This window comes from Anomaloglossus baeobatrachus, chromosome 7, assembly GCF_048569485.1.
Source record: "Anomaloglossus baeobatrachus isolate aAnoBae1 chromosome 7, aAnoBae1.hap1, whole genome shotgun sequence".
In the NCBI taxonomy this organism is placed as follows: domain Eukaryota; kingdom Metazoa; phylum Chordata; class Amphibia; order Anura; family Aromobatidae; genus Anomaloglossus; species Anomaloglossus baeobatrachus.
In genome coordinates this window covers 224,007,312-224,031,252 of record NC_134359.1, presented here as the reverse complement: position 1 = coordinate 224,031,252, position 23,941 = coordinate 224,007,312, and the positions used below count along the sequence as shown (strand labels likewise).

Below are 23,941 nucleotides of genomic sequence, written 5' to 3'. Positions count from 1 at the left end.
TAGGTCTCTGGGTCTGCGTAAAACACGTGCAGGACATGGGTGGCATGGGTCAGATCAGCAGTAACAGGTCGGCAGGAGGAGCTGGAAGTGATGATATCGGCCCAGAGAGCCTTTATCTCCTCACCATCGAGCATGAAGACACCACAGTGGCAGACAATGCGACTCAGGTCAGAGCTCAGAGACATGGCCGAGGTAAGGAAGGGTGAAACCGACCAGCACTGAACAACACACAGAAGATCAAACGTAAAGACTGGGCCAAGAAATAGCTGCCAAGCAGTGGAGACTGATACATGTGATGGGGCATTACCCCGCATAACTATCATGGTTTTCTTGAAATCTGCAAACTCCCCTGTACCATGACTGGAAGAAAGTGTCTTCTAAACTGGCCGTAGCTTTAGAGTTTTCAGGTTTTTCTTGGCCACTTCTGTGTCTTGTTCAGTGGTGGTCGGGTTCAGCCTCCCTTACCCCAGCCATGTCTTTAACCCCTGAATACCTTGTACTCCCAACCTCCAGGGAAGTTGTACTTTTGGAATATGATAGTACTGGAGGATAGTGGGGTCCTCATCGCTTCACATTTGATTCTTCTAGAATCTTTGGCAGTTAATGTGCGTCTATTTCTCAACACGTTTTTGCGACCCTGATAACTTTTTACAACAAAACGTTTCAGTTTTCAGTCAGTTAAAAGTCTTATTTGTCCCATTTTGCCTAAGGAAAACAAGCTGCCTAATAATTCTGCACACCGTGATTAAAAAAGTTGATATCCTTAGGTACCCTCCCTCATTACACAAATACACATCACCTGATCTGCTTCAGCCAATAAGCATTCATGCACCAATAAGCATTAATGCACCATGCACATAGAAGCACGCAGCACACACACATACATTGTAAACCTGCAGTACACACTTTACTCAAGCAAAAGTTTTTCCATTTACATTGAATTCATATTGCTGAGAACTGCCCAAAGTCTGTAGTAAAAGCTGAATAAACTTTATTATTTTCTTTAGGGCTCAATCTGTTCTAAAAAGAAAGTGGAATAACCTGTAACCTACCTATATTTGGGTCCAGGGGAACCCTACCCAGCAGGGGAATGCTGAGATCACGGCACATTTTTTCGGCTCCACCTGTAGTTGGAGGGAAAATCTGAGATTCATTCTGAAAGGAGAAAAAAAAATAAAATTATTATATTGAGCCCTGCACAAAGCTTAATCATCCTCAGAGCAAGGCCTTTCATGCTTAAAGGGAACCTGTCGGTGCAATATGCACCCAGACCCACGAGCAGTTCTGTGTGCATGTTGCTAATCCCTGTATAACCGTCCCTGTATATACTAGCATGGATAAATAGATCTTTAAAAAAAAAAAAATATTTGTAAAGATCTTTTATCTTATGCTAATGAGTGAGGGGACTAGTCCCAAGGGCGTTTTATCTCCCGACTAGTCCGCCCTCTTAACATGTTAGGACCTTTAAACAGCTCCAAGTCACTAACATTTTGGGTATGAACCCTATCAATCTGACCTTCCTGGAAAATCCAATCAATATTAAAGGGGTTGTCTACCTTTGGGAACAATTTGAATTCATTTTTTTTAAGCCTAAATGTATGTGTTTGGTGCTAAAAATAATTTTTGCTATTGGGGGGTCATAAAACATGTTGCACTATTTGGCTTTTACAGGCTTCATTTCTCTGCAACTTATAGTTGTGGTCACAAATCAGCCGAGAAGAGCTCAGAAGACGACAGATGAGAGTTACAAACTACAGTTCCTTGCGAAAGTATTAAGCCCCCTTGAATTTTTCAACCTTTTCCCACATTTTAGGCTTCAAACAAACAAAGATAAAAATTTTAATGTTATGATGAAGAATCAACAAGTGGGACACAATTGTGAAGTTGAACAAAATTTATTGCTTATTTTAAACTTTAAAAAAAAACCAAAAACCTGAAAATTGGGGCGTGCAATATTATTCATCCCCTTTACTTTCAGTGCAGCAACCTCTCTCCAGAAGTTCATTGAGGATCTCTGAATGATCCAATGTTGTCCTAAATGACTGATGATGATAAATATAATCCACCTGTGTGTAATCAAGTCTCCGTATAAATGCACCTGCTCTGTGATAGCCTCATTGTTCTGTTTAAAGCACAGAGAGCATCATGAAGACCAAGGAACACAACAGGCAGGTCCGTGATACTGTTGTGGAGAAGTTTAAAGCCGGATTTGGTTACAAAAAAATTTCCAAAACTTTAAACATCCCAAGGAGCATTGTGCAAGTGATCATATTGAAATGGAAGGAGTATCATACCACTGCAAATCTAACAAGACCCGGCCGTCCATCCAAACTTTCATCTCAAACAAAGAGAAGACCGATCAGAGATGCAGCCAAGAGGCCCATGATCACTCTGGATGAACTGCAGAGATCTACAGCTGAGGTGGGAGAGTCTGTCCATAGGACAACAATCAGTCATACACTGCACAAATCTGACCTTTATGGAAGAGTAGCAAGAAGAAAGCCATTTCTCAAAGATACCCATAAAAGGTGTTGTTTAACGTTTGTCAAAAGCCACTTGGGAGACACACCAAACATGTGGAAGAAGGTGCTCTGGTCAAATGAAAACAAAATCGAACTTTTTGGGCACAATGCCAAACGATATGTTTGGCGTAAAAGCAACACAGCTCATCACCCACTGTCAAACATAGTGGTGGCAGCATCATGGTTTGGGCCTACATTTCTTCAGCAGGGACAGGGAAGATGGTTAAAATTGATGGGAAGATGAATGGAGCCAAATACAGGACCACTCTTGAAGAAAAACTGTTGGAGTCCGCAAAATACCTGAGACTGGGACGGAGATTTGTCTTCCAACAAGACAATGATCCCAAACATAAAGCTAAATCTACAATGGAATGGTTCACAAATAAACGTATCCAGGTGTTAGAATGGCCAAGTCACAGTCCAGACCTGAACCCAATCGAGAATCTGTGGAAAGAGCTGAAAACTGCTGTGCACAAACGCTCTCCATCCAACCTCACTCAGCTCCAGCTGTTTACAAAGGAAGAATGGGCAAGAATTTCAGTCTCTCGATGTGCAAAACTGATAGAGACATACCCCAAGAGACTGCAGCTGTAATCGCAGCAAAAGGTGGCGCTACAAAGTATTAACTTAAAGGGGACGAATAATATTGAACGCCCCAATTTTCAGTTGTTTATTTTTTAATAAGTTTAAAATAAGCAATACATTTTGTTCAACTTCACAATTGTGTCCCACTTGTTGTTGATTCTTCACCATAACATTAAAGTTTTTATCTTTATGTTTGAAGCCTGAAATGTGGGAAAAGGTTGAAAAATTCAAGGGAGCCGAATACTTTCGCAAGACACTATCATTTCAGACTATCAGGTCAAGCTGACTGATGGTTACTCAGTTACTTCACTCAGCAGTAATGTATCATATAGGCTATAGAGGAAAAATGATGCAAAATTTGTAAAGAAAACCAATTGAAAAAAAATGTAATTTAAGCCCCGATTACATGTATTAAGTTAAAAAAAAATGCTCCAAAAGTGGACAAATTTAAGAATGAGCGAATTGATTCTACATGAATATATTCCTTTAAAATTTCCCAAATGTAATGATTTTTGAGAATCAAGATTTTGGGCAATTTAGTTTGTATGAATACACCAAAATGGTTGCTGGCTTCATATAGCTTGAGAAAGGGTTACAAACAATATATCATACTTGCTTAGCCCATTACCTGTCCTTACCACCGTGTCTCCTCGTTGGTCCTCCGTGGCCTCCCTAAGGCATCTGCTCTGGTCTCTTCGCTTTTCCTGGCACTGACCATCCTACTCAGCACACACTGATGTCATGGCTGCACCCCCCTTACGCAGCCACCTAGGGCAGCGCATCTCATGGTGTCCATCTATGCCTAGAAGACACTAGAAGTGCCAGCATAGAGTGGAGAGGGGACCAGAGGAGGAGTGGGCATCTTAGGAAGCCCCTGCGGCAGCAGAGATGGGCGAGAAGCGAGGTAAAAGTGACACTTCATTACTGGTCTACTCATTTCTTATGCTTTGGGGGTCGGTAGACCTCGGAGCATAAACACCACAGTTTAATGGCAATCGGGGCTCAATCGATTATTACTGTGGATCGAATTTCCTTTATGAATTTCAGCGACTCTTTAGAGTCGGAATTTTGCCAGATTCACACAATATGCCATAAGCTTTATTATATTACACAGATATATGTATTTATTATTTACTTGACCAGATGCAGCAGCGTGACATGATATAGTTTACACCACTTATTCCCTTTGTTATATATTTTGGCGTATATCCCAAATATAATTCACAAATTGTGACCAGAAGCCAAAGTTGTAACTAACGAAATGACAAGAAGTGACAGATAGAAACACTCCGCGCTCCGTCGCTGGTCTCCGAGTGCAGCCTGTAGAGTAAACAATGGCGAGTTCATTCTGGTTGCCATGGAAGCATCCAAGAACACTTTTATTATCTCAATAAACATCTACATGCTTACTAAACAGCAGAAACGTCAGGAAGCAGAGCGGACGTATAACCATAGCAATCACAGAGAAAGCGCCCATTGTCCACATTGATGACTGCACTCACAATACTAATCTTATTTTAGGACTAAACAGCGTTATTTACTGATACCTCTTAAAGCTGTTTTTTAAGTAAATAGAACTTAAAGAGGACCCTTCACTACATTTTTCATGTTGAACTGGACAAACAATGCAAAATAATAATGGCTGCACCGCAGAATAAAACATTGTTTTTTTCTATGCCTCTCCAATGCGGAGATATTAGCAATCAAAGTACTTAGAACCTAATGAGTTAACTTTAAGCCCAAGTGGGTGTCATCAGATAGTTTTCACTGGGGGCGTGTACTTCCTTTTGAATAATACTGACCAATCAAAATCAGGCAGCAACACTAATATAAATAAGAACACGCCCCCACCCTAGTTTAGAGCAGGCTTCTCAGTGTGTGAGATGTAATGATACAGATCTGGTCTCCTGGTCTAACCTCCTGCGTGAGTCAGTGTGGGGGAGGGGCAGTGCAGCTGAGTTTAACTGTGTTACAAACCCTGTTATCTGCTCTGCTGATTATTGAGTGTGTCAGTAGTTACACGTATGCCTGCTGTGCTGATTATTGAGTGTGAAAGTATTTACACTTATGACTGCTGTGCTGAGAAATCTTGTACAAGTTAATGGAGTATATATAATAGAGAGATATATATATATAGATAGATAGATAGATAGATAGATAGATATATATATATATATCTATATTCTCAGAAAAGAGGATTTAAATCCTCCAAAAGCTAAGCAAATACTCACAGACAGATGGCAGAAGATGTAATACCTCATATATTTATTTATTCTTTTTCACAGAATATTTTATACAGGATGCAGCCAGGCCTCTGTGTTAGGCCTTGCATACTATACTCACTGTCCCTGCATGGAGCACATATATAGTACTGGCGCTGCCCACTTGCATCTATTGTGATGGGCGTAACTAAAAGGCTGCTTACCAGATACTGTGAACCTGCCTGTGTGAACAGTGACCTATGCAAGCCACAAGTGTGCAATTTTACCATCTAGCTCCTTTTGCACCTGTGATGTCTCCATTTATTGGAGGACTTGTTGCATCCTGGCAGTGCATTAGTTTTTTTTTGCCTGGGCAGTTTTCATCTTCTGCAATCTGTCTGGGTATTTGCTTAGTTAATGGAGTATTCTCATCTCGAAGATCCTATCCCAATATGTAGTATGAATAATAATAATTTTCGCAAATGCCTTCAATTAGAAATGTAGTACAGTTCTCCTGATATAGCCATTTGTCTTACCTCATGTTCGGGGCATTGCAGGACTTTAGGTATCCATGGTTATGACTACTAGCAACTATGATTATGTGCATGGTCGTAACCATGGATACCAAAGATCCTGCAATGCCCTGAACATGAGGTAAGAGAAATTGCTATATCAGGAGAACTAGACTACATTTCTAATTGAAGGCATTTGCTAAAATTATTATTATTACACTTAATACAGATTAGGATAGGATCCTGGAGATGGGATCACCCATAATAAGCATAATAGACTTAAGTGTGATATAGATACACCTCTGATCAGGCAGCACGGGGGAGAGGACAGTATAACAGAGCTGACAGTGCTAGGAGAGAAGCAGAGCTGAAGTGTTAGGGTGGAAACACATCTATGCGAGTAAAATCGGTCCGACTGGGCTGAAAAATACTCGGCTGATTTTAGTTCACGTTAGGTGCGAGTGCAACGCAAGTGCGATGCTTTTTGCTCGCTTGTGTGTCGCGTTTGCGATGCTAGTTTCATGTAACATCTTAATTAGATAAAAGCTATTACACATGTGTCATTTAATTAACCTATGGGAATGTGCTGTCACATTCATCTAATGAGCGAAGTTACTGCCACACTCGCAAATGTGAACGCTGGTGCGCGTGTGTGATGCTACTTTTAATCCCCTTCCATAGGAAATCATTGGGACAAATGGTGCGAGAAACTCGCAAAAAAGCAGCATGCTGCGATTTTTTTCTCGGTCCGATTTGGACTGAGAAAAAAAATCGCAGATGAGAGCTGAATCATTGACTAACATGTGTCCGATTTCAATGCGAGTTTTTCTCGCATTGCTCTACTGCGAGAAACTCGCAAGTGAGAAGCAGCCCTTAGTGTTTGCAATGTTACACAGCTAAACTCAGCTGCGCTGCCCCTCCCCCCCACACTGACTTATGCAGGAGGTTAGAGCAGGAAAACATGGCTTTGCCACCACATCTCACAAAGAGAAATCTTCTCTAAGATATGGTGGGGGTCATGTTCTTTTCGTTGAGTGTTGCACCCTGCTTATGATTGGTCAGCATCATACAGGGGGAAGAAGTACACTCCCGCAGTGAACAGTCAAATAACACCCACCATTAATTGACTGCTATTTATCTTCCATTTGAAATGGATTCAGTAAGTAAAAAAACGGATCCCTTACAAATGCAAAAAAAAGATGGCTAAATAGCAATCAGTTAACGGATCTGTTTTTTCATAGACTCCCATGTTAAAAAATGGGCCCTGCAAAAATCATTTTTTTCAAAATGGACAAAAAAAGTTGTGTCTGCATAGCTTTGTTGCCAACAGATCTCTGCTGAATCCATTCTAATGTATGATTACTGCACATGTAAATGTAGTCTTACAGGAATGGAGGTCCCAGAGACCCCTGTAAATAGAGAATGTGTGACCCCCTACTCCATTTACTGTCCATGGTACTGATGAACATGTTATACCTTACTAAATTACATATTACTAAACTTCAACTACTATGGGAATAGCAATCCTAATGCAGTGTAGCTTATATTCTATTGTCTGAGCACCTACCTTACATTTCGGGCAGATAAATCCGCTCATGTTTTCTACTACTCCTATAATTGGTAACTTTACTTTGTGACAAAAATTGATTTCTTTTCGTACATCCTGCAGTGACACCTCCTGGCAAAGTGAAAGGAAACAGGAGAAATCTTGTAAGGAGCAGATTGTCCATATATACGTTTACCGACATTGTGATCACTCGCTGCACAAGTCATGTCTATAATCCTGAGCCACACTGCAACTTTTTTTGTAGCGCTACTGATTGATTTTAGCTACTTAGTGAGGCCTCCTTCACACATCAGTATTTTTATGCCAAAGCCACAAATGGCACTTCTAGAGAAAAACGATAATTAAAATATACACACCTTTTGTTTTTGTCCAAGTTGAGAATCTCCTGGTTTTGGCATACAAATACTAATGATATACTGATCAAAAATACTGATGTGTGAATGAGGCCTTACAGCCACAGTACATTGAGCAATTAGGTGGGCTGCAGCCTAGTACCTAAATGACCACCCAATTGCTTACACATCAATGTAATCCTTGGACTGCAGCTATATTGTTAAAATCAACAAGTAGCGCTACAAAAAGTCGCAGTGTAGCCCAGGCCTAATTGAATATCAATTGCACAGTGTGACTTTTGTCAATTACTAGTCCAGACAGAGGATGCAACACTTTTTTTTTTACAGCAGGGTTCACTCCTCTTGGGATTTTTGAGTAGTATTGTTAGCCAAAGAGGAGTGTGTAACTTGCAATAACTCAAATTTGTAATACATAAACGTACATAACGGGATTCAAAAGAAGACAAGATTTTTTTTTATTTTTCACACTTTTCAGGATAGGTGCTAAGCATCTGACTGATGGGGTCTCTCCGCTGTGACAATACAATAAGGTAAGGTATTGATCAATGCAAAAGAGCCACAAAACCACGCCAAGGTAATCTCTATTTTTGAGGTCCCTAACCTATGTGTAACCTCACCTGCAGTTAAAAAAAAAAAAACAACTTGCTCTGTATGGGAAGCAGAGGACCAAGCTATATATGTGAAGTGAAACATATGGCTATGGGTGGGGCAGGGTTCTCCGACAAAAAGTGCATACTAATTAAAGAATGTATGCCTGGAACTCTAATGGTGTGAACAAGGTGCAAAATTCAAAAACATATTTGTTTCACATCACATATATATCTTGGTCCTTTGCTTCCCATACAGAGCAAGTTTTTTAACTGCAGGTGAGGTTACACATAAGTTTAGGGACCCCAAAAAGAGATTACCTTGGCGTTTAGTTTGGGGGCTCTTTTGAATTGATCAATACAATGGTTAAACATCTCTTATATTCCTATTATTCATAGCAGTTATGCATATTCCATTTTCAAGTTTTTTCAAATTTTTTTTTTACATAGTTCATTGTATTTTTCATTCCAGCATTCTTATAGCAGTTCTGCTTTTCATTATTTCCCTATACATTGTGACTGGTGTGCAACTCTTTACCTTATTGTATAGTTATATGTTTTTGAGTCTTGCACCATGTTCACACTATTGGGGTTCCGGATATACATTCTTTAATTAATTTTTCTCCTCTGTGACAAGCTGCCAGCAATCAGACATTTTTTCACGTATCCTGTGGATAGGTGATATACAGTATGTCACTGCCACTAGCTGATGTTCCCAGGGCAGAACTGGTTCCATGATGACTTTAATAGTCTGGGATAACCACTCACACAGGGTACACCTGCTCCGCCATCTGCCAGGAGCTGGTGCGCACCTCACCGTGAACCACATAGATCACACACTGCACAATATAATGTACTGCAATAAATATATAGACAAACAGACACAGGTTGTTATGCCACAGCCTCCTTCTCTATAGAACGCTCAAGGTGCTTCACACCCCGGCCATCTCAATGGAAGTAGAGAATCCTGAGCAACAACTGAGCAAAGGAGCAAGTAAAATGTTACCTGAGGGGTAGTGATGATTACAGCGCCATCAATGTGGGCAGCACTGAGGTACTGCACCACGGACAGGTGCTCATCAGAGGTCCCCGGAGGAGTGTCCACTATCAGGTAATCCACTTCTCCCCAATCTACATCTCTTAAAAATTGTTTAATCATTCCTGAAGAATTGGAAAAGCAAAAGAATAGAAAACACATCAAACAATCCCACCTTCACTTCTACCACACACCGTTCGGTCCAGAAATATTTGGACAGTGACTGAAGCTTTGTGATTTCGGCTCTGCAGGTCATGATTTTTTATTTACATTAAGACAACTGAGATGTAATTTAAGTGCAGACTTTCAGGTTTAATTAAAGGAGTTGAACAAAAATATCCTGTGAAACGTTCAGGAACTACAACTATTTCTCTACAAAGCATCCTCATTGCAGGGGCTCAAAAATTGGAGAAAATAACTAACATAAATGAAATGCTCATTTTTAATACTTTCGACAACAAGAAAACCGGAGTAATAAAGTGCAATTGTTAATATAAAATTTTATTACATTATACAACAGGATTTTTCATGATAGTGCAGGATCACAAAAGGTGGCTACAATAAAACAAGAGATAAAGGGGGCACCATCTGTGCGCGGATCAGAGTAACGAAAAGGCTCCACAGTGGTCACCTAATATAATGTAATCACATCAATGATCAAAAATGAGGGTTCTCAATGAATGTGAGAAACTGGATACATATGCCGTTTATACCATAATGCTTATATGTTAGTACCCTGGGCAGAACAAAACCAATTCTATCCCGAGTGAGTATAAACTTTAAATATGCAATGCCCAAATATCAACAGAAGAATTGCCTAGCCAGGTAACAACAAATGTACCTGTAAATCAGGATACTAAAGCCCCATAGACATGATGAATGGGTGATACCACAACAAAATGCCTCGTGAAGATATCAACCATATACAATAATAGGATCCCCAGACAGTGTCCCCAAGCAAAGCAGCCCCTGAACCTACCAACATACGTTTTGCCAAAATATAAAGCTAAGTAGTCTGAGGGCTTCTTCAGGGAAGAGAGGCAACCTCTCCTCTCTAAAGAAGGACTCTGACTACTTAGCTTTATATTTTGGCGAAACGTATGTTTGTTGTTACCTGGCTAAGCAATTCTATCTTATAGGACAGACTTGAGAATGTGGTTTTCGAACCAAATTATCAATAAAAGAATCCCCCCTAAGCAATGAGCAAGCTGGATACACCAGAAACTGCATTCATAAGAAGAGAAGACCCCTTCGCAACCATAAAATGTAAAATTATACCATGTGGATGCATGAAGTCGGCTCAGGCACTGAGCCCGCACCATACTCGGCACAGGCACGGAGCCCGCACCATACTCGGCACAGGCACGGAGCCCGCACCATACTCGGCACAGGCACGGAGCCCGCACCATACTCGGCACAGGCACCGAGCCCGCACCATACTCGGCACAGGCACCGAGCCCGCACCATACTCGGCACAGGCACCGAGCCCGCACCATACTCGGCACAGGCACCGAGCCCGCACCATACTCGGCACAGGCACCGAGCCCGCACCATACTCGGCACAGGCACCGAGCCCGCACCATACTCGGCACAGGCACCGAGCCCGCACCATACTCGGCACAGGCACCGAGCCCGCACCATACTCGGCACAGGCACCGAGCCCGCACCATACTCGGCAGCTGCTGGGCATGTTGCACAGCAGACGTCTAAAAGCGAGCTCCATTTAAATGCTGATAGCTGTATTTAAATGGTGTGATTGCCAAAGTGCCCTTACTCCCACCGGTCTCACATGACCCTATAGTGGTGTGCCCTTGGATTACCATGGCAGCCAGGGGCCGGTTGAGGGATCCCATGCCTACCATAATAATCCTCCAATAAAGCCCAGCCTGTGCTCCACTACAAGAACTACCATGTGATACTACAACGGTGCTGCAGGGAAAATGTTTGACCGGTCTCAACTTTATAAACAAGGTCCAGTGCCACAATCTGATCACCTGGCTAGCTTTAGTGAACAAAGGAGTAATAAAATAAATATGTGTTCCTGAATTTTGTAGGGCAGAGGGCTAGATGAAAATACGTAATTACTTACCGGTACTGTGTTTTTTCTGAACCCATCACAGCACCACAAGAGAGGGGATCCGCCTTTCAAGGACAGGAAACCTCCAGAATAAAAAGGGGCGGCACCTCTCCCCGCATCAGTTGGTTACAGAGCATGAAAGGACCTCCGGAAGAAATCATGTTATAACATAAACCAGCACCAACATATAACCACGTGCAGTCAAAACTGCCAAACTATCCACATGCAGGGAGGGAATATAAGGGTGCTGTCATGGGTTCAGAAAAAACACATTACCGGTAAGTAATTACGTATTTTTCCAGCACCCATGACAGCACCACGAGAGAATTACATAGACAAAGGAATATCTTAAGAGAGGGGATTGCAGAACCGTTCTCCCAATGAGAAGTCAGTAAGGAGAAGGCCAACCCATAGTGCTTATATAGTGAGTGGAAGGTGAAAACCCTGTGACCCACCTACAGAGCTGCGCAATGGTGACCATCTTGAACTGCCGCTCCTGGAGGTTCCCAGTCCAAGGACAGGAAACCAACTGATGCGGGGAAAGGTGCCGGCCCTTTTTATTGTGGAGGTTTCCTGTCCTTGAAGGGCGGATCCCCTCTCTCGTGGTGCTGTCATGGGTGCTGGAAAAATAATGAATAATCTACTTTCTACAGATTAGGCTTAATTCAGCTTAATTATATGAGATTCATACAAACCATTTTTCTTGGGACCCCGCCATATAACTGCATCATCCGGACTACCAAGCAAAAAGCCGACAGACATCACCGCCAGGTTGTCCTCTACATACTGAAATACAATCACAAGAGATTCATGACTGACCATAGTGCTGGTCCTATACTTTACATTTCACAAGTGGTGATGCAGAATAAATCTTTAAAACTGATCAGAAGTGATGACACACAAACGCTGACAAATTATATAAAAGGAATATAAAAGTTAAATATTAATGCCATAGGATGGCTGACGTGGCACCAATATTCCAAAAAGGATAAGCCTCACATTATTGGTGAGCAAAAATTTTTAAGGCCATTATGAGAGATGTACCTTGTACTGAAGCCCCAGAAGAAGGACTAGGGGTCATTATATACACACGGGTGTCCAGAAACAGAGCCATGGTAAAATGGTTCAGCCTCTAACGCCGGGTACACACATCCGGCTTTTCGCTGGTTTGACGGATGAGACGCACACCAGTCCAGTGTATACAGTACAGTGGCAGCGCAACAAGCGCCGATCACGTGCTGTCATGTGACCAGAGCATGTGACCCAGAAGTTGTGGCGCTGCCACTGTACTATATCATACTGTACTGGCGTGCGCCGCATCCGTCAAACCGGCGAAAAGCCGGATATGTGTACCCGGCCTAAATGGGATAAAAGTCCGATTTACAGAATGTATAATTTACTAGGACTGTTTCATGACACCCGTTTGTATACAGTGACCCCTCATGGATGGGATTGAGAGTAAAGTGTCAGTCTTTGCTAACGACACAGAACTCTCAAGGATAATAAATCAGAGCTGTATAATTATATGATACAATTCATATAAGACGGCTGCATGGCCAAACACATGGCAGAGGAGGTTGAATATTAATAAATGCAGAGTAATGCACCGCTGCCGGAGTAATCGCATTGCTTCATTGTTCTCAATAGAAAATGCAAATTGCAGATACAGGTGGACAAGCTACAATGAAAAACATGGAAACAAGGTGTAAAGAAAAATGTGCAAAACAAACCAGAATGTGTGTTAAAACAGAGATCCCTCAAAGTACCCCCTTTTATTGTGATGACAGCTGAACATATTTAAAATCTCTCAAGTACCTTCATCTTGTAGCCACCTGTAATGGCTTTCCAATATTCTTGAATGGAGTTTCAATAGGTGCCGAGCACTTCGCTGCTTGCCTCTATTCTGCAGTAAAACGCATCCCAAAAAATCTCAAATGGGTTGAGGTCAAGTGAATGTGGAGGCCATGTCATGTAACAGCACTCCATGCCGCCCGCCTCTTGGGCACATATTCCTTGCATAGCCTGGAGGTCTTTTGGACCATTATCATGTTGCAACACAAATTATGGCCCTAATAAGTGCCAGCAGATGGGATGTCACGTTGTTGCAGAATGTGGTGGTAGCCATGTTAAGTAACTTTGCCTTGAATTTGGAATATATCACCAACCATATCACTAGCACAGGACCATCACACCTCCCCTCCACGCTTCCCGATGGACACCACACATGTAGAAACCATCCACTCACCTTTTGTGCCTCTCAGAGAGACATTGTGGTTGATGCCAAAAATCTAAAATTGTGACTCAACAGACCACAGTTCACATTTCCACTGATCTAATATCCTGTCTTTGTGTTGCTTGGCTCACACAAGTCTCCTGGTCTTGTTTGTGGTCCTCACTAGTGGCTTCTTTGCAGCAATTCAACAATAAAGGCCTGCCTCTCAGTTTCCTCTGGACAGTTGATGTTGAGAAGTATCTGCTACTGGATGTCTGTGCATTATTTATGAAGACTGCTGGCTGAGAAGCTGGTTATTTGTGGCTTTTGAGGCTGATGACTCTGATAACCTTATGCTCTGCAGCAGGGAGAATTCTTGGTCTTCCTTTTCTGGGATAGTCCTCACAAAGGTAAGTTTCATCATTGCACTGGAGAATACCTTCAAGGTTCTAGAATGATTGACCTTCTTTACTTAAAGTAATGATGGTCGATGCGCTGCTCCAGGCGCCATCATTTGAACTGGGACCGCAGACACACTGGTACACCTGCCACATCGGCCTGTGCCACCACTGACCCGCCGCTACTACCACTGACCCATCGCTGCTGCCGCCACTGACCCACCGCTGCCACCACGGACTCGCCGCGGCTGCCAGCACAACCTCTGCCTCCTGTGATCCCGCTTCACCACCACTGCTGCCCCCCTCTGTTAAGACAATACCAGAGTATAAGATATTTTTTTTTACCTCTAAATTTGGGGTGCGTCTTATAAAACAAAAAATACGGTATATTCTGGTTTATTGCACGTGTTTCTTTACAGCTTATTTTTAGATGTGCACTTTGTGGTTTTGCTGCCTTCATTCTGAACCTACATTCCATTAGGAATCAGGTAAACAATTGAGTGAAAAGGAGTGGTGAAACGTTTTACCAGTAGTGTACATTAAATGAAAATACACTATGGATTACAGAAAAAGAGAGATGTGAGTATTATGGCTACTCAATGTCAAGCAGCAGCTGCAAAAGCAAATATCTTTTTATACAACCTAATATTGTAACTAAAATCTTGTGATCCCAATGTATTCTTAACCCTCTAAAAATCACTTGTAAGGCCACATTTAAATAGGAGACTCAGTTTTGGGCTCCACATATAAAATAGATATTGGAAAGCTGGAGTCAGTTTAAAGGCAGGCAAGTATATTATTTAATTGGATGAAAAGCCTCTCTTATGATGAGAGGTTAGAAAACCTGGACTTGTTTAGCGTCGAAAAAACCCCCAATAAAAAGATGCATCAGAGCATCACTCGTATGTACAGTCATATGAAAAAGTTTGGGCACCCCTATTAATGTTAACCTTTTTTCTTTATAACAATTTGGGTTTTGCAACAGCTATTTCAGTTTCATATATCTAATAACTGATGGACTGAGTAATATTTCTGGATTGAAATGAGGTTTATTGTACTAACAGCAAAAGTATGAGTACCCTTATCAATTTCTTGATTTGAACACTCCTAACTACTTTTTACTGACTTACTAAAGCACTAAATTGGTTTTGTAACCTCATTGAGCTTTGAACTTCATAGGCAGGTATATCCAATCATGAGAAAAGGTATTTAAGGTGGCCACTTGCAAGTTGTTCTCCTATTTGAATCTCCTATGAAGTGTGGCATCATGGGCTCCTCAAAACAACTCTCAAATGATCTGAAAACAAAGATTATTCAACATAGTTGTTCAGGGGAAGGATACAAAAAATTGTCAGTTTCCACTGTGAGGAACATAGTAAGGAAATGGAAGAACACAGGTACAGTTCTTGTTACGCCCAGAAGTGGCAGGCCAAGAAAAATATCAGAAAGGCAGAGAAGAGGAATGGTGAGAACAGTCAAGGACAATCCACAGACCACCTCCAAAGACCTGCAGCATCATCTTGCTGCAGATGGTGTCAATGTGCATCGGTCAACAATACAGCGCACGTTGCACAAGGAGAAGCTGTATGGGAGAGTGATGCGAAAGAAGCAGTTTCTGCAAGCACGCCACAAACAGTCGCCTGAGGTATGCAAAAGCACATTTGGACAAGCCAGTTACATTTTGGAAGAAGGTCCTGTAAACTGATGAAACAAAGATTGAGTTGCTTGGTCATACAAAAAGGCGTTATGCATGGAGGCAAAAAAACACGGCATTCCAAGAAAAGCACTTGCTACCCACAGTAAAATTTGGTGGAGGTTCCATCATGCTTTGGGGCTGTGTGGCCAATGCCGGCACCGGGAATCTTGTTAAAGTTGAGGGTCGCACGGATTCAACTCAGTATCAACAGATTCTTGACAATAATGTGCAAGAATCAGTGACAAAGTTGAAGTTACGCAGGGGATGGATATTTCAGCAAGACAATGATCCAAAACACCGCTCCAAATCTACTCAGGCATTCATGCAGAGGACAATTACAATGTTCTGAAATGGCCATCCCAGTCCCCAGACCTGAATATCATTGAAAATCTGTGGGATGATTTGAAGCGTGCTGTCCATGCTCGGTGACCATCACACTTAACTGAACTGGAATTGTTTTGTAAACAGGAATGGTCAAATATACCTTCATCCAGGATTCAGGAACTCATTCAAAGCTACAGGAAGCGACTAGAGGCTGTTATTTTTGCAAAAGAGGGATCTACAAAATATTAATGTCACTTTTATGTTGAGGTGCCCACACTTTTGCACCAGTCAAATTTTGTTTAAATGCGGATTGAGTCCATCAGTTATTAGATATATGAAACTGAAATAGCTCTTGCAAAAACCCAAATTGTTATGAAAAAAAAAGGTTAACATTAATAGGGGTGCCCAGACTTTTTTATATGACTGTATAAGTACACGTCAGGTCAATATAAAAGGACAGGCACGTTCCAAAAACTTTACAGAAGGACAGGGGACTTTCATTATTTATGACGGAAAGGAGACTCCGGCACCTAAATAGGAAAGGATTCTTTACAGTTAGAGCAGTCAGACTGTGGAATTCCTCAGTAAAAGGTAGTAATGGTGGGCACTAGATCAGCTTTTTATTAACAAAGCATTCAATTTTAAAAATAATCTAGCTATGAAAAAAAATTCTCATTTATGGAGATAGGAAGGAAAAAAGCCACAGCCATCAAACGCAACCTATGTAATGTTATGATCCAACATATCTTAATCAACAAACGGATTTAAACTGAACTTTCAGTTTAAAAAAAGGTTAATCCATCGTAGTATATAAATTCAGGCAGCTTTGTACAGACATCATTTACGCTGAAACATTTACGGTATATATAAATGTGCTGTGTGGCCACCAGGGGTCACTGTAGGCCTTTACACGGCAGTGTGCATCCGAGGTGACAGATACTTACAACAGGTGACCATCCGGAGCCACTCTGGTGAACCTAAGAAAAGGGAAAAATGATCAACCATAAGTAGTAACACTGTGAAATTACATTAGACAAAATAAGAGCGTAAAAAGTATAAAATAATAAAAATGAAAGTGAATGTTTACATTCTCATTGTTATATTTTACTCAAGGTTTAAAGTAAACAAACCAGTACTAAAAAATAAAACTTAAAGGGGTTGTTCAGTAGTCTGAGAACCCATTTCTCAAATATTATCCTCTCTGTAAAATAATAACCTGTACCTCCCCACCGGTGCAGCTCCAGAGATGTTATGTCACATGAGCCCGTCAGTGGTTGTTCATGAATGTATAAGGGAACTCTGGTACTGCATTACTGCTATATGAAAAAATGAGATTTTTATTTATGAATTGGGCAATGCATGTAAGCAGTAATACAGTACTGCAGTACCAGAGTTCCCTTATACATTGATGGCATTTTAGTGTGCAGCTGTATGCATTTTGTGTTTGCTATGTTTTTTCAGCTGGCACCTATACACACTTGTAGGATGTGCGGGTCAGTTTTTTTAAAAATATTTGTAGTGGTTGTTCATGGACGGCTTCACTCTCACTTCCATCGGACGTAACTGATATCCAGAGGCTGTGAGATCTGACTGCCCTTCAGGTGGAGAGTACAGGCAGTATTTCTTTCACATGGGGGAATATAGTAATTGAGAAGGGGTTGTGCTAGTAGTGGACAAGCCCTTTAAGGAGACATCTCTTGCAGTTACCTGTTCGCCTTCTAGACCCATTATTTTTGGAATGGACGGACCACAGATGTCCACATCGAGTAAAGCGATCTAAAAGAGAAAAAAAACAAACCCTTAATTGTGTTTATACTACAGCCATATAGATGGACTATATATTAAGGGGTTTATTTACATATAGGGGTTGTCTGGGATTTACATATTTGTGACCAATCCATATCAGACACCACAGGATCAATAAGTAAGCCCTAGTCAACACCTCTAAAGCACCTCTGCCCCTAGGAATAAAGCTCATCAAATGCCTTGATTTACAACATCTGCATACAGGTTTTTGCTTTCCTTAAGGGGAATCTGTCAGCAGGTTTTTGCTCCTTCATCTGAGAGCAGCATGATGTAGGCAAAGAGACTCTGAATCCAACGATGTGTGACTGAGATTACTGGGTGCAGCCGCTCTAACACAATCTAACTTTTTTTATTTAGTCATGTAGGTGAGCCCAGGGAGCTGTCCCTGCCATACCCGGCTCTCAATATAGATTGTACACTGACAGTGAGGTGTCAGTCACAGCAGGGGGAGTGCCAGACTGCCCTGCATGTGAGTTTCTAGTCCTGTAATGATAAGAGTTCTGCTGCTTAAAAAAAAACATTGAAGATAAACAAAAGATTGGACTGTGACAAGACAGGCATGCCTGAACTTTGTGTTAACCCTTGCAAAAATGCTGGCTACAGCTTACATGCCAAAAACCTGCTGACAGATTCCCTTTAAGGGGGTCATCCAAGCTTAAAATCACATGGCTGCTTTCTGTCAGCAACAGCGTCACACCTTTTTTTCCTTCTTTATACAGGTTATGTATGGAATTGCAGTTCTACACCCTTCACTCCAATGGCGTAGGAGCGCCAAATCCACACACAACCTCTAGACAGGAGACACAGTCTTAGAAAGAAGGCAAATAATAACTAATACAAATAAAATACAAAAAAGATCTCTTAAAGAGGACCTTTCACTGGATTCTTTTTTAACTCACACCAAGTACCTCCTCCAATTGCCTCCGTCCCATTGATTCTGGAACAGTTTTTTTCTTCTGTGCCCCTTCATTCCAAGGTTATTCTCCCAGTAATAAAGTGTAGCACCCCTGCGGTACCAGGTGCCACAAAATGTGAACGTGGAAACCCAAACCCCAGAATATCCGTGCCAGTCAACACACCAGCACCCTCAGGCCATATACACAACCCCAGCACCAGACTGGGAGACTGCCTAGCAACAGGTAAAAGGGATGGGCACTGATTGGATAGTCACCACCCAATCTGTAGGGAGAGACCCGGCGAGGGGGAGGGGCCAGTGGTCGGTTGGGAAGTTGGCGGGAAGAAGTGTGAAGTGTGAGGTGTAGTGAGCAGAAGAGCAGTGTGAAGGAAGGAGAGAGGAGTGAGAGCGAAAGTACAGAAAGACCTGAAGTAACACTGGAGTGCTGTGACAGGAGTGAGGGACGGTGGAGTAAGGAACCAGGACTCCAAGCACCGTGGGTTACCTGTGGAAGTGTAATACTCCAGGGATCGCGGGGCGCCAGTGGAAGTCTGGAACCAAGGCTCACAGGACTCAGCACGAGGCGGGGTGCAGACCCTATGACAGCGGGACACTGTATGGTCAACTGTTAATTCTGCTAGGTGAGGGGATCTCCCAAAAAGTCTGAAGCATCAGCAGCAAAGAGGGGACTGAACCCCTTAAATAGTCCAGGCTGCCTGCAATAGGACCAAGACTGGAGAGAAGGGACTCCCAAGCAGCTCTAGGCCATGAAAGCACATTAACAACAAGTGTGCATGGAGGACAAGGGGAGCGGGAACACCCGTAACCGGCACTAGCGGGTCCAGGTACCAGGCCAGCAAAGGCAAGTTGAAACTGCAATGCCGGTGTGGACTGTTTCCTTTCCGCCTCTGCACATATACGGACTGACCCCTATCATTGCCCCCTTATCATTCACTGCTGGGGCCTGTCCCTGCTTGCGGAGGGCCCAAAACACCTCAGCTGCACTACTCCATCAGCCCCAGCAGGACCCTGCAGCAGCGACCTCAATAACCTGGCCACACACCGCAAGTGGCGTAGTCGAAAAACTATTTCTATTTCTCCCTTTTATTTTTACCCCTTTTTAAATCGGACCGACCCTCAGGATCACAGAACCGGGCATCGGCCGTGACCACGACTGATCCCCCCTCTGCGCACCCGGGACCGAGTACCCCACAGCCCTGGGGCGTCACAAAAGGGTCAAATTTCCCTTAAACAACTGGGCATGTATGCCAGAACTTCTGTCATGAAGGAGAAAAGGTAAATGCCCACAAAGAAGTTCTGGGGTACATGCCCAGTTATTTAAGGGAAAAGTTGAACCTTTATTACTGGGGGAATAACTTTGGAACAGAGGGGCACAGAAGAAAAAAACAGTCCCAGAATAAATGGAGCAGCAGCAAATGGAGGAGATATTGAGCTTAAATTAACCATCCAGTGAAAGGTCCTCTTTAAATAGGTCAGTAGGATCACCCCTACTAAGCCGTAAGTCATGGGGCATGTAGGTCATAGGGAGCTGGATAAATCAATAGCTTGAGATCTGTGATCCAATGTCTTACTCCAGGGAAATACATTTTTCTTAATATGTAAATGAGCTGTTAAGATCTATGGGCCGGGCACTGATCTGTATAATAATCTGCCTCCAAAGTCTATTTTACATGAGAGTGGGCGTTACCTGTGTGAGACATGTAGATCAGGAGAGCGGACTGTCAGTCATTACATGTCTCACACTGGGAACGCCCCCTTTCAAAATAAATAATACGGCTTAAAAGGGTTGATTTTACTAATAGATTCCCTTTAAAGGGAGCTTGCAAACTGACAGTCAGCACATGCATCTATTCTGCCCAGTGGCTGTCACGTTCCCTAACCCTCCCTACATCAGACTTTACCCTAGAGACCTTTCTAATTTTTGGGAAATCTCGTGGCAGTGAAGAAAGAACGCTTATATTTTAATTACCACATTATTTGCATTAATTAGGGCTGCTTTAGTCAAAGCTGTAAAATCTTGGGATAACTAACTAGATCTTGCAAGTTTAACTCTCTCTCAGCTCTAGATTAAAGAGAATCTGTCACCAGGTTTTTGCGACCTAATCAGAGCAGAATAATATAGGGGCAGAGATCCTGATTCCAGCGGTGTGTCACTTACTGGGCTGCTTAGTGTAGTTTTGACAAAATTACTGATTAATCAACAGTAAATTATCATTACAGGACTATTTGGCGTGCGGCAGGCAGTCCAGCAAATTCATGGGTTCTGTGTAACTGCTAGATCCACAGCAGAGAAAACATTGATTGTATCAAAATGACAGCAAACAGCTCAGTAAGTGACACATCACTGGAATAAGGGCCTCTGCCCCTATATTATGCTGCTCTTAGATGAGGTAGCAAAAATCAGATGACCGATTCCCTTTAACAATATGCATAATTTGCTAGTTATGTAGTTACATTTACAATTTTTATTGGGTTAAAAAACGGGGGTGCGGGAGAAGACAGGTATTCTGAAATGTACAAGTTGTCCCCTAACTTCCTAATTGCCGGAGATCTGACTGCTGGTACCCCCACAGATCCTGAGAATCCAGGGCGTATTGTGTATTAGGCTGCTTTCACACATCCATTTTTCATCGTGCAGCACAATCCGGTGAAAACCATCAACAACGGTTCCGGCGTTTATTGCCGCCGGATCCGTTCTTTCCCCCATAGACTTGTATTAGCGCCGGATTGTGCCGCATGGCCTTGCATAGCATCCGGCTTTTGCCAGATCCGGCGGCCGGATGGAACGCTGCTTGCAGTGTTTTTGGTCTCCGGCAAAAAACCATAAGGCGCTGGATCTGGCGCTGTGAGTTTCAATGAAAGCCTATGGGCGCCGGATCCGTCATCATCCGGCATATGACGTAATCCAACGACGGATCTGGTTTTTTGAACTGCGCATGCTCAGTAGCACAACGGATCCGTCAAAAAACGGAAGGAACGCATGGAAAAAACCTGATGCAACGGATCCGTTTTTATGCCGGATCCGTTGCATCAGTTTTTTTGCCGGATTGTGCTGCACGGAAAAAACCGGTTGTGTGAAAGCAGCCTTAATGTTTCTTAGTTTTCCATGACCATGGCGGTTAGGATGAGGGATCCCACTGCACCCACACTAAGCATTATGCGATGTGTCATATACTGTACAGCTGTGTAATATAATCATTGAGAAGTTTGTTCCCAGTGAATAAATCCGCCCTTCCCTTACACTATGGCAAAGAAGAGGAACCTCTAAAAGTGAAAGTCATCTTGGGAAATGGAACAATTTGTAACAGTAAAATAGACTCCTGCATATGTAGCAATCAGCAGGCGTCATCCCAGGCTAGGAGCCTCCGGCCAACGTGACGGGACGGTCAGTGTGATCACCGCAGCTGCGCTCTGCTACCTGCACTAATATGTACAAGGGAGGAAAGGGAAGCCAAGCCTGGCCCAGCCTGAAATGTCATTAGGCAACTTTGATCCAAGCTAAAAAGGCACATTTGCCAAAACACAGCCCTTCTTAAAAAGTAATTGGTTACATAATGGGGATTACTTTAGCACCTCCTAGCACCTGTTTTCAGACCTCATCAGACCTTGAGGAAATGTCACAGAAAGCCATCAACTAAGTTATTACTTTGTCCTTACTTCACCCAGTGCTTACTAGAGCATTAATAAACCCAAGGAAATCGGGAGCGGTCGGACGTGGACTGAATGTGCTTCTAATTACCTTGCTCACAGCAGACAAACAGATCATGTACTTTATTATCTGACCATATTCATCCAGTTAAGCCCCAAGAGCGGAGAAAAAAAAAACAAGTTTAAAATTCCCATTACATGACAAAAAGTAGATCACAATGAGCATTTGCTAAACCTGCAGTTCCAGCAGTGACCACTAGGTGTTGTATAGAGACTTAACATTCTAAAACGACATTATCAATGTACAGGGCATAATTAAAAGTAACTAGAGAAGGGGCCCTTACAAAAGAGATTAGGTCAATGTGCACCAGTATTCTAGCCTTTGGCTAGTTACTCGTATGGCTTTTGTAACCTGGACTTGCTGCAAAGCCCTGTACAAATGGCAGGCAGCTTGGCCAGGCGGTTCACACAAAGACCACAGCTTGGGCAACAGTGTCAAACACAAGGGAGCAGCCAGTATGTAGGTATTAAAAGGGTGGGTCACTCATTTTTTATTTTCTAGATCAATATTATGTTGAGAAACAATGTTTCTCTCAAATACCTTATGTTGGGAATACTGCCTGTGAGCGGCGCTATTGCAGACCGCTGCTCCCCATACCTGACCCCCGGGCTCTGTGACCTCGGGGATCCAGTGATGTCATGTCACATCACCGTGGCCGGCCGCAGTCTTCCTGAGTCACTGGGCTGTGGGCAGTGTTTCACCGCTTGTCACAGCTCAGCATGACTCCTGCGTGCAGCGCTCTGCTGAGCGGGAGCAGATGGGCTGTGACGAGCGGTGAAACCCCGCCCACAGCCCATCACTCATGGACACTGCGGCCGGCCACGGTGATGTCAGGTTAACAGGAACTTGACATGACATCACCAGATCCCCGAGGTCACAGAGCCTGGGGGTCATGCATAGGGAACAGCGGTCCGCAATAGCTATTGCCTACATAAGGCATTTGAGAGAAACATTGTTTCTCAACATAATATCGGTCTAGAAAATAAAAAATATGGGTGACCCACCCCTTTAAGATAACAAATGATAGGTGCTGATCAAGGAAAGGGTTAAACGCTTTACGTATGCTGAACACTTGCGTGAGCATTGCTGTGCTCGGGTATGCTCAGCCCAGTACGAACCTCTTGCAGGGTTTAAACCCACTGGGGGTAACAACAGCACGATCGGGTGTAGTGTGCACCAAACACAAATAATGGAAAAGCCCCGACCACCCTCCCCTGAAAACGCTCTGTTTATGGCTCGCTACATGTGGGCGGAGACCTGATCTGCCCAATCAGTGACTTACATTGGGATTCAGGTTAAAGGAGTTGTCCAACAAACTCAAAAATTTTTGGTAAGCTAATCTGTGCTGTATTGTCATATAAAACACCCCTACATTGTTATTTTTTGTTTTCTAACTTTTGTTCCTCTTGATTTATCCCTTTATTCTCTGCAGCTCTTTGT

The 23,941-nt window shown here is 42.7% G+C and overlaps 1 protein-coding gene across 1 annotated transcript in view; it reads right to left on the bottom strand.

Annotated features, from left to right (window-relative positions):
• Positions 1–23,941, bottom strand: part of NUBP1 (NUBP iron-sulfur cluster assembly factor 1, cytosolic) — a 64,242-nt gene that overhangs the window by 6,928 nt on the left and 33,373 nt on the right. The window contains exons 4-9 of the mRNA XM_075319104.1: positions 17,778–17,846; positions 17,015–17,047; positions 12,136–12,226; positions 9,334–9,488; positions 7,388–7,498; positions 1,053–1,155 (exon numbers count right to left, since the gene is read on the bottom strand). Of these exons, the coding sequence (XP_075175219.1) occupies positions 1,053–1,155; positions 7,388–7,498; positions 9,334–9,488; positions 12,136–12,226; positions 17,015–17,047; positions 17,778–17,846 (562 nt within the window). The remainder of the gene's footprint in view (positions 1–1,052; positions 1,156–7,387; positions 7,499–9,333; positions 9,489–12,135; positions 12,227–17,014; positions 17,048–17,777; positions 17,847–23,941) is intronic.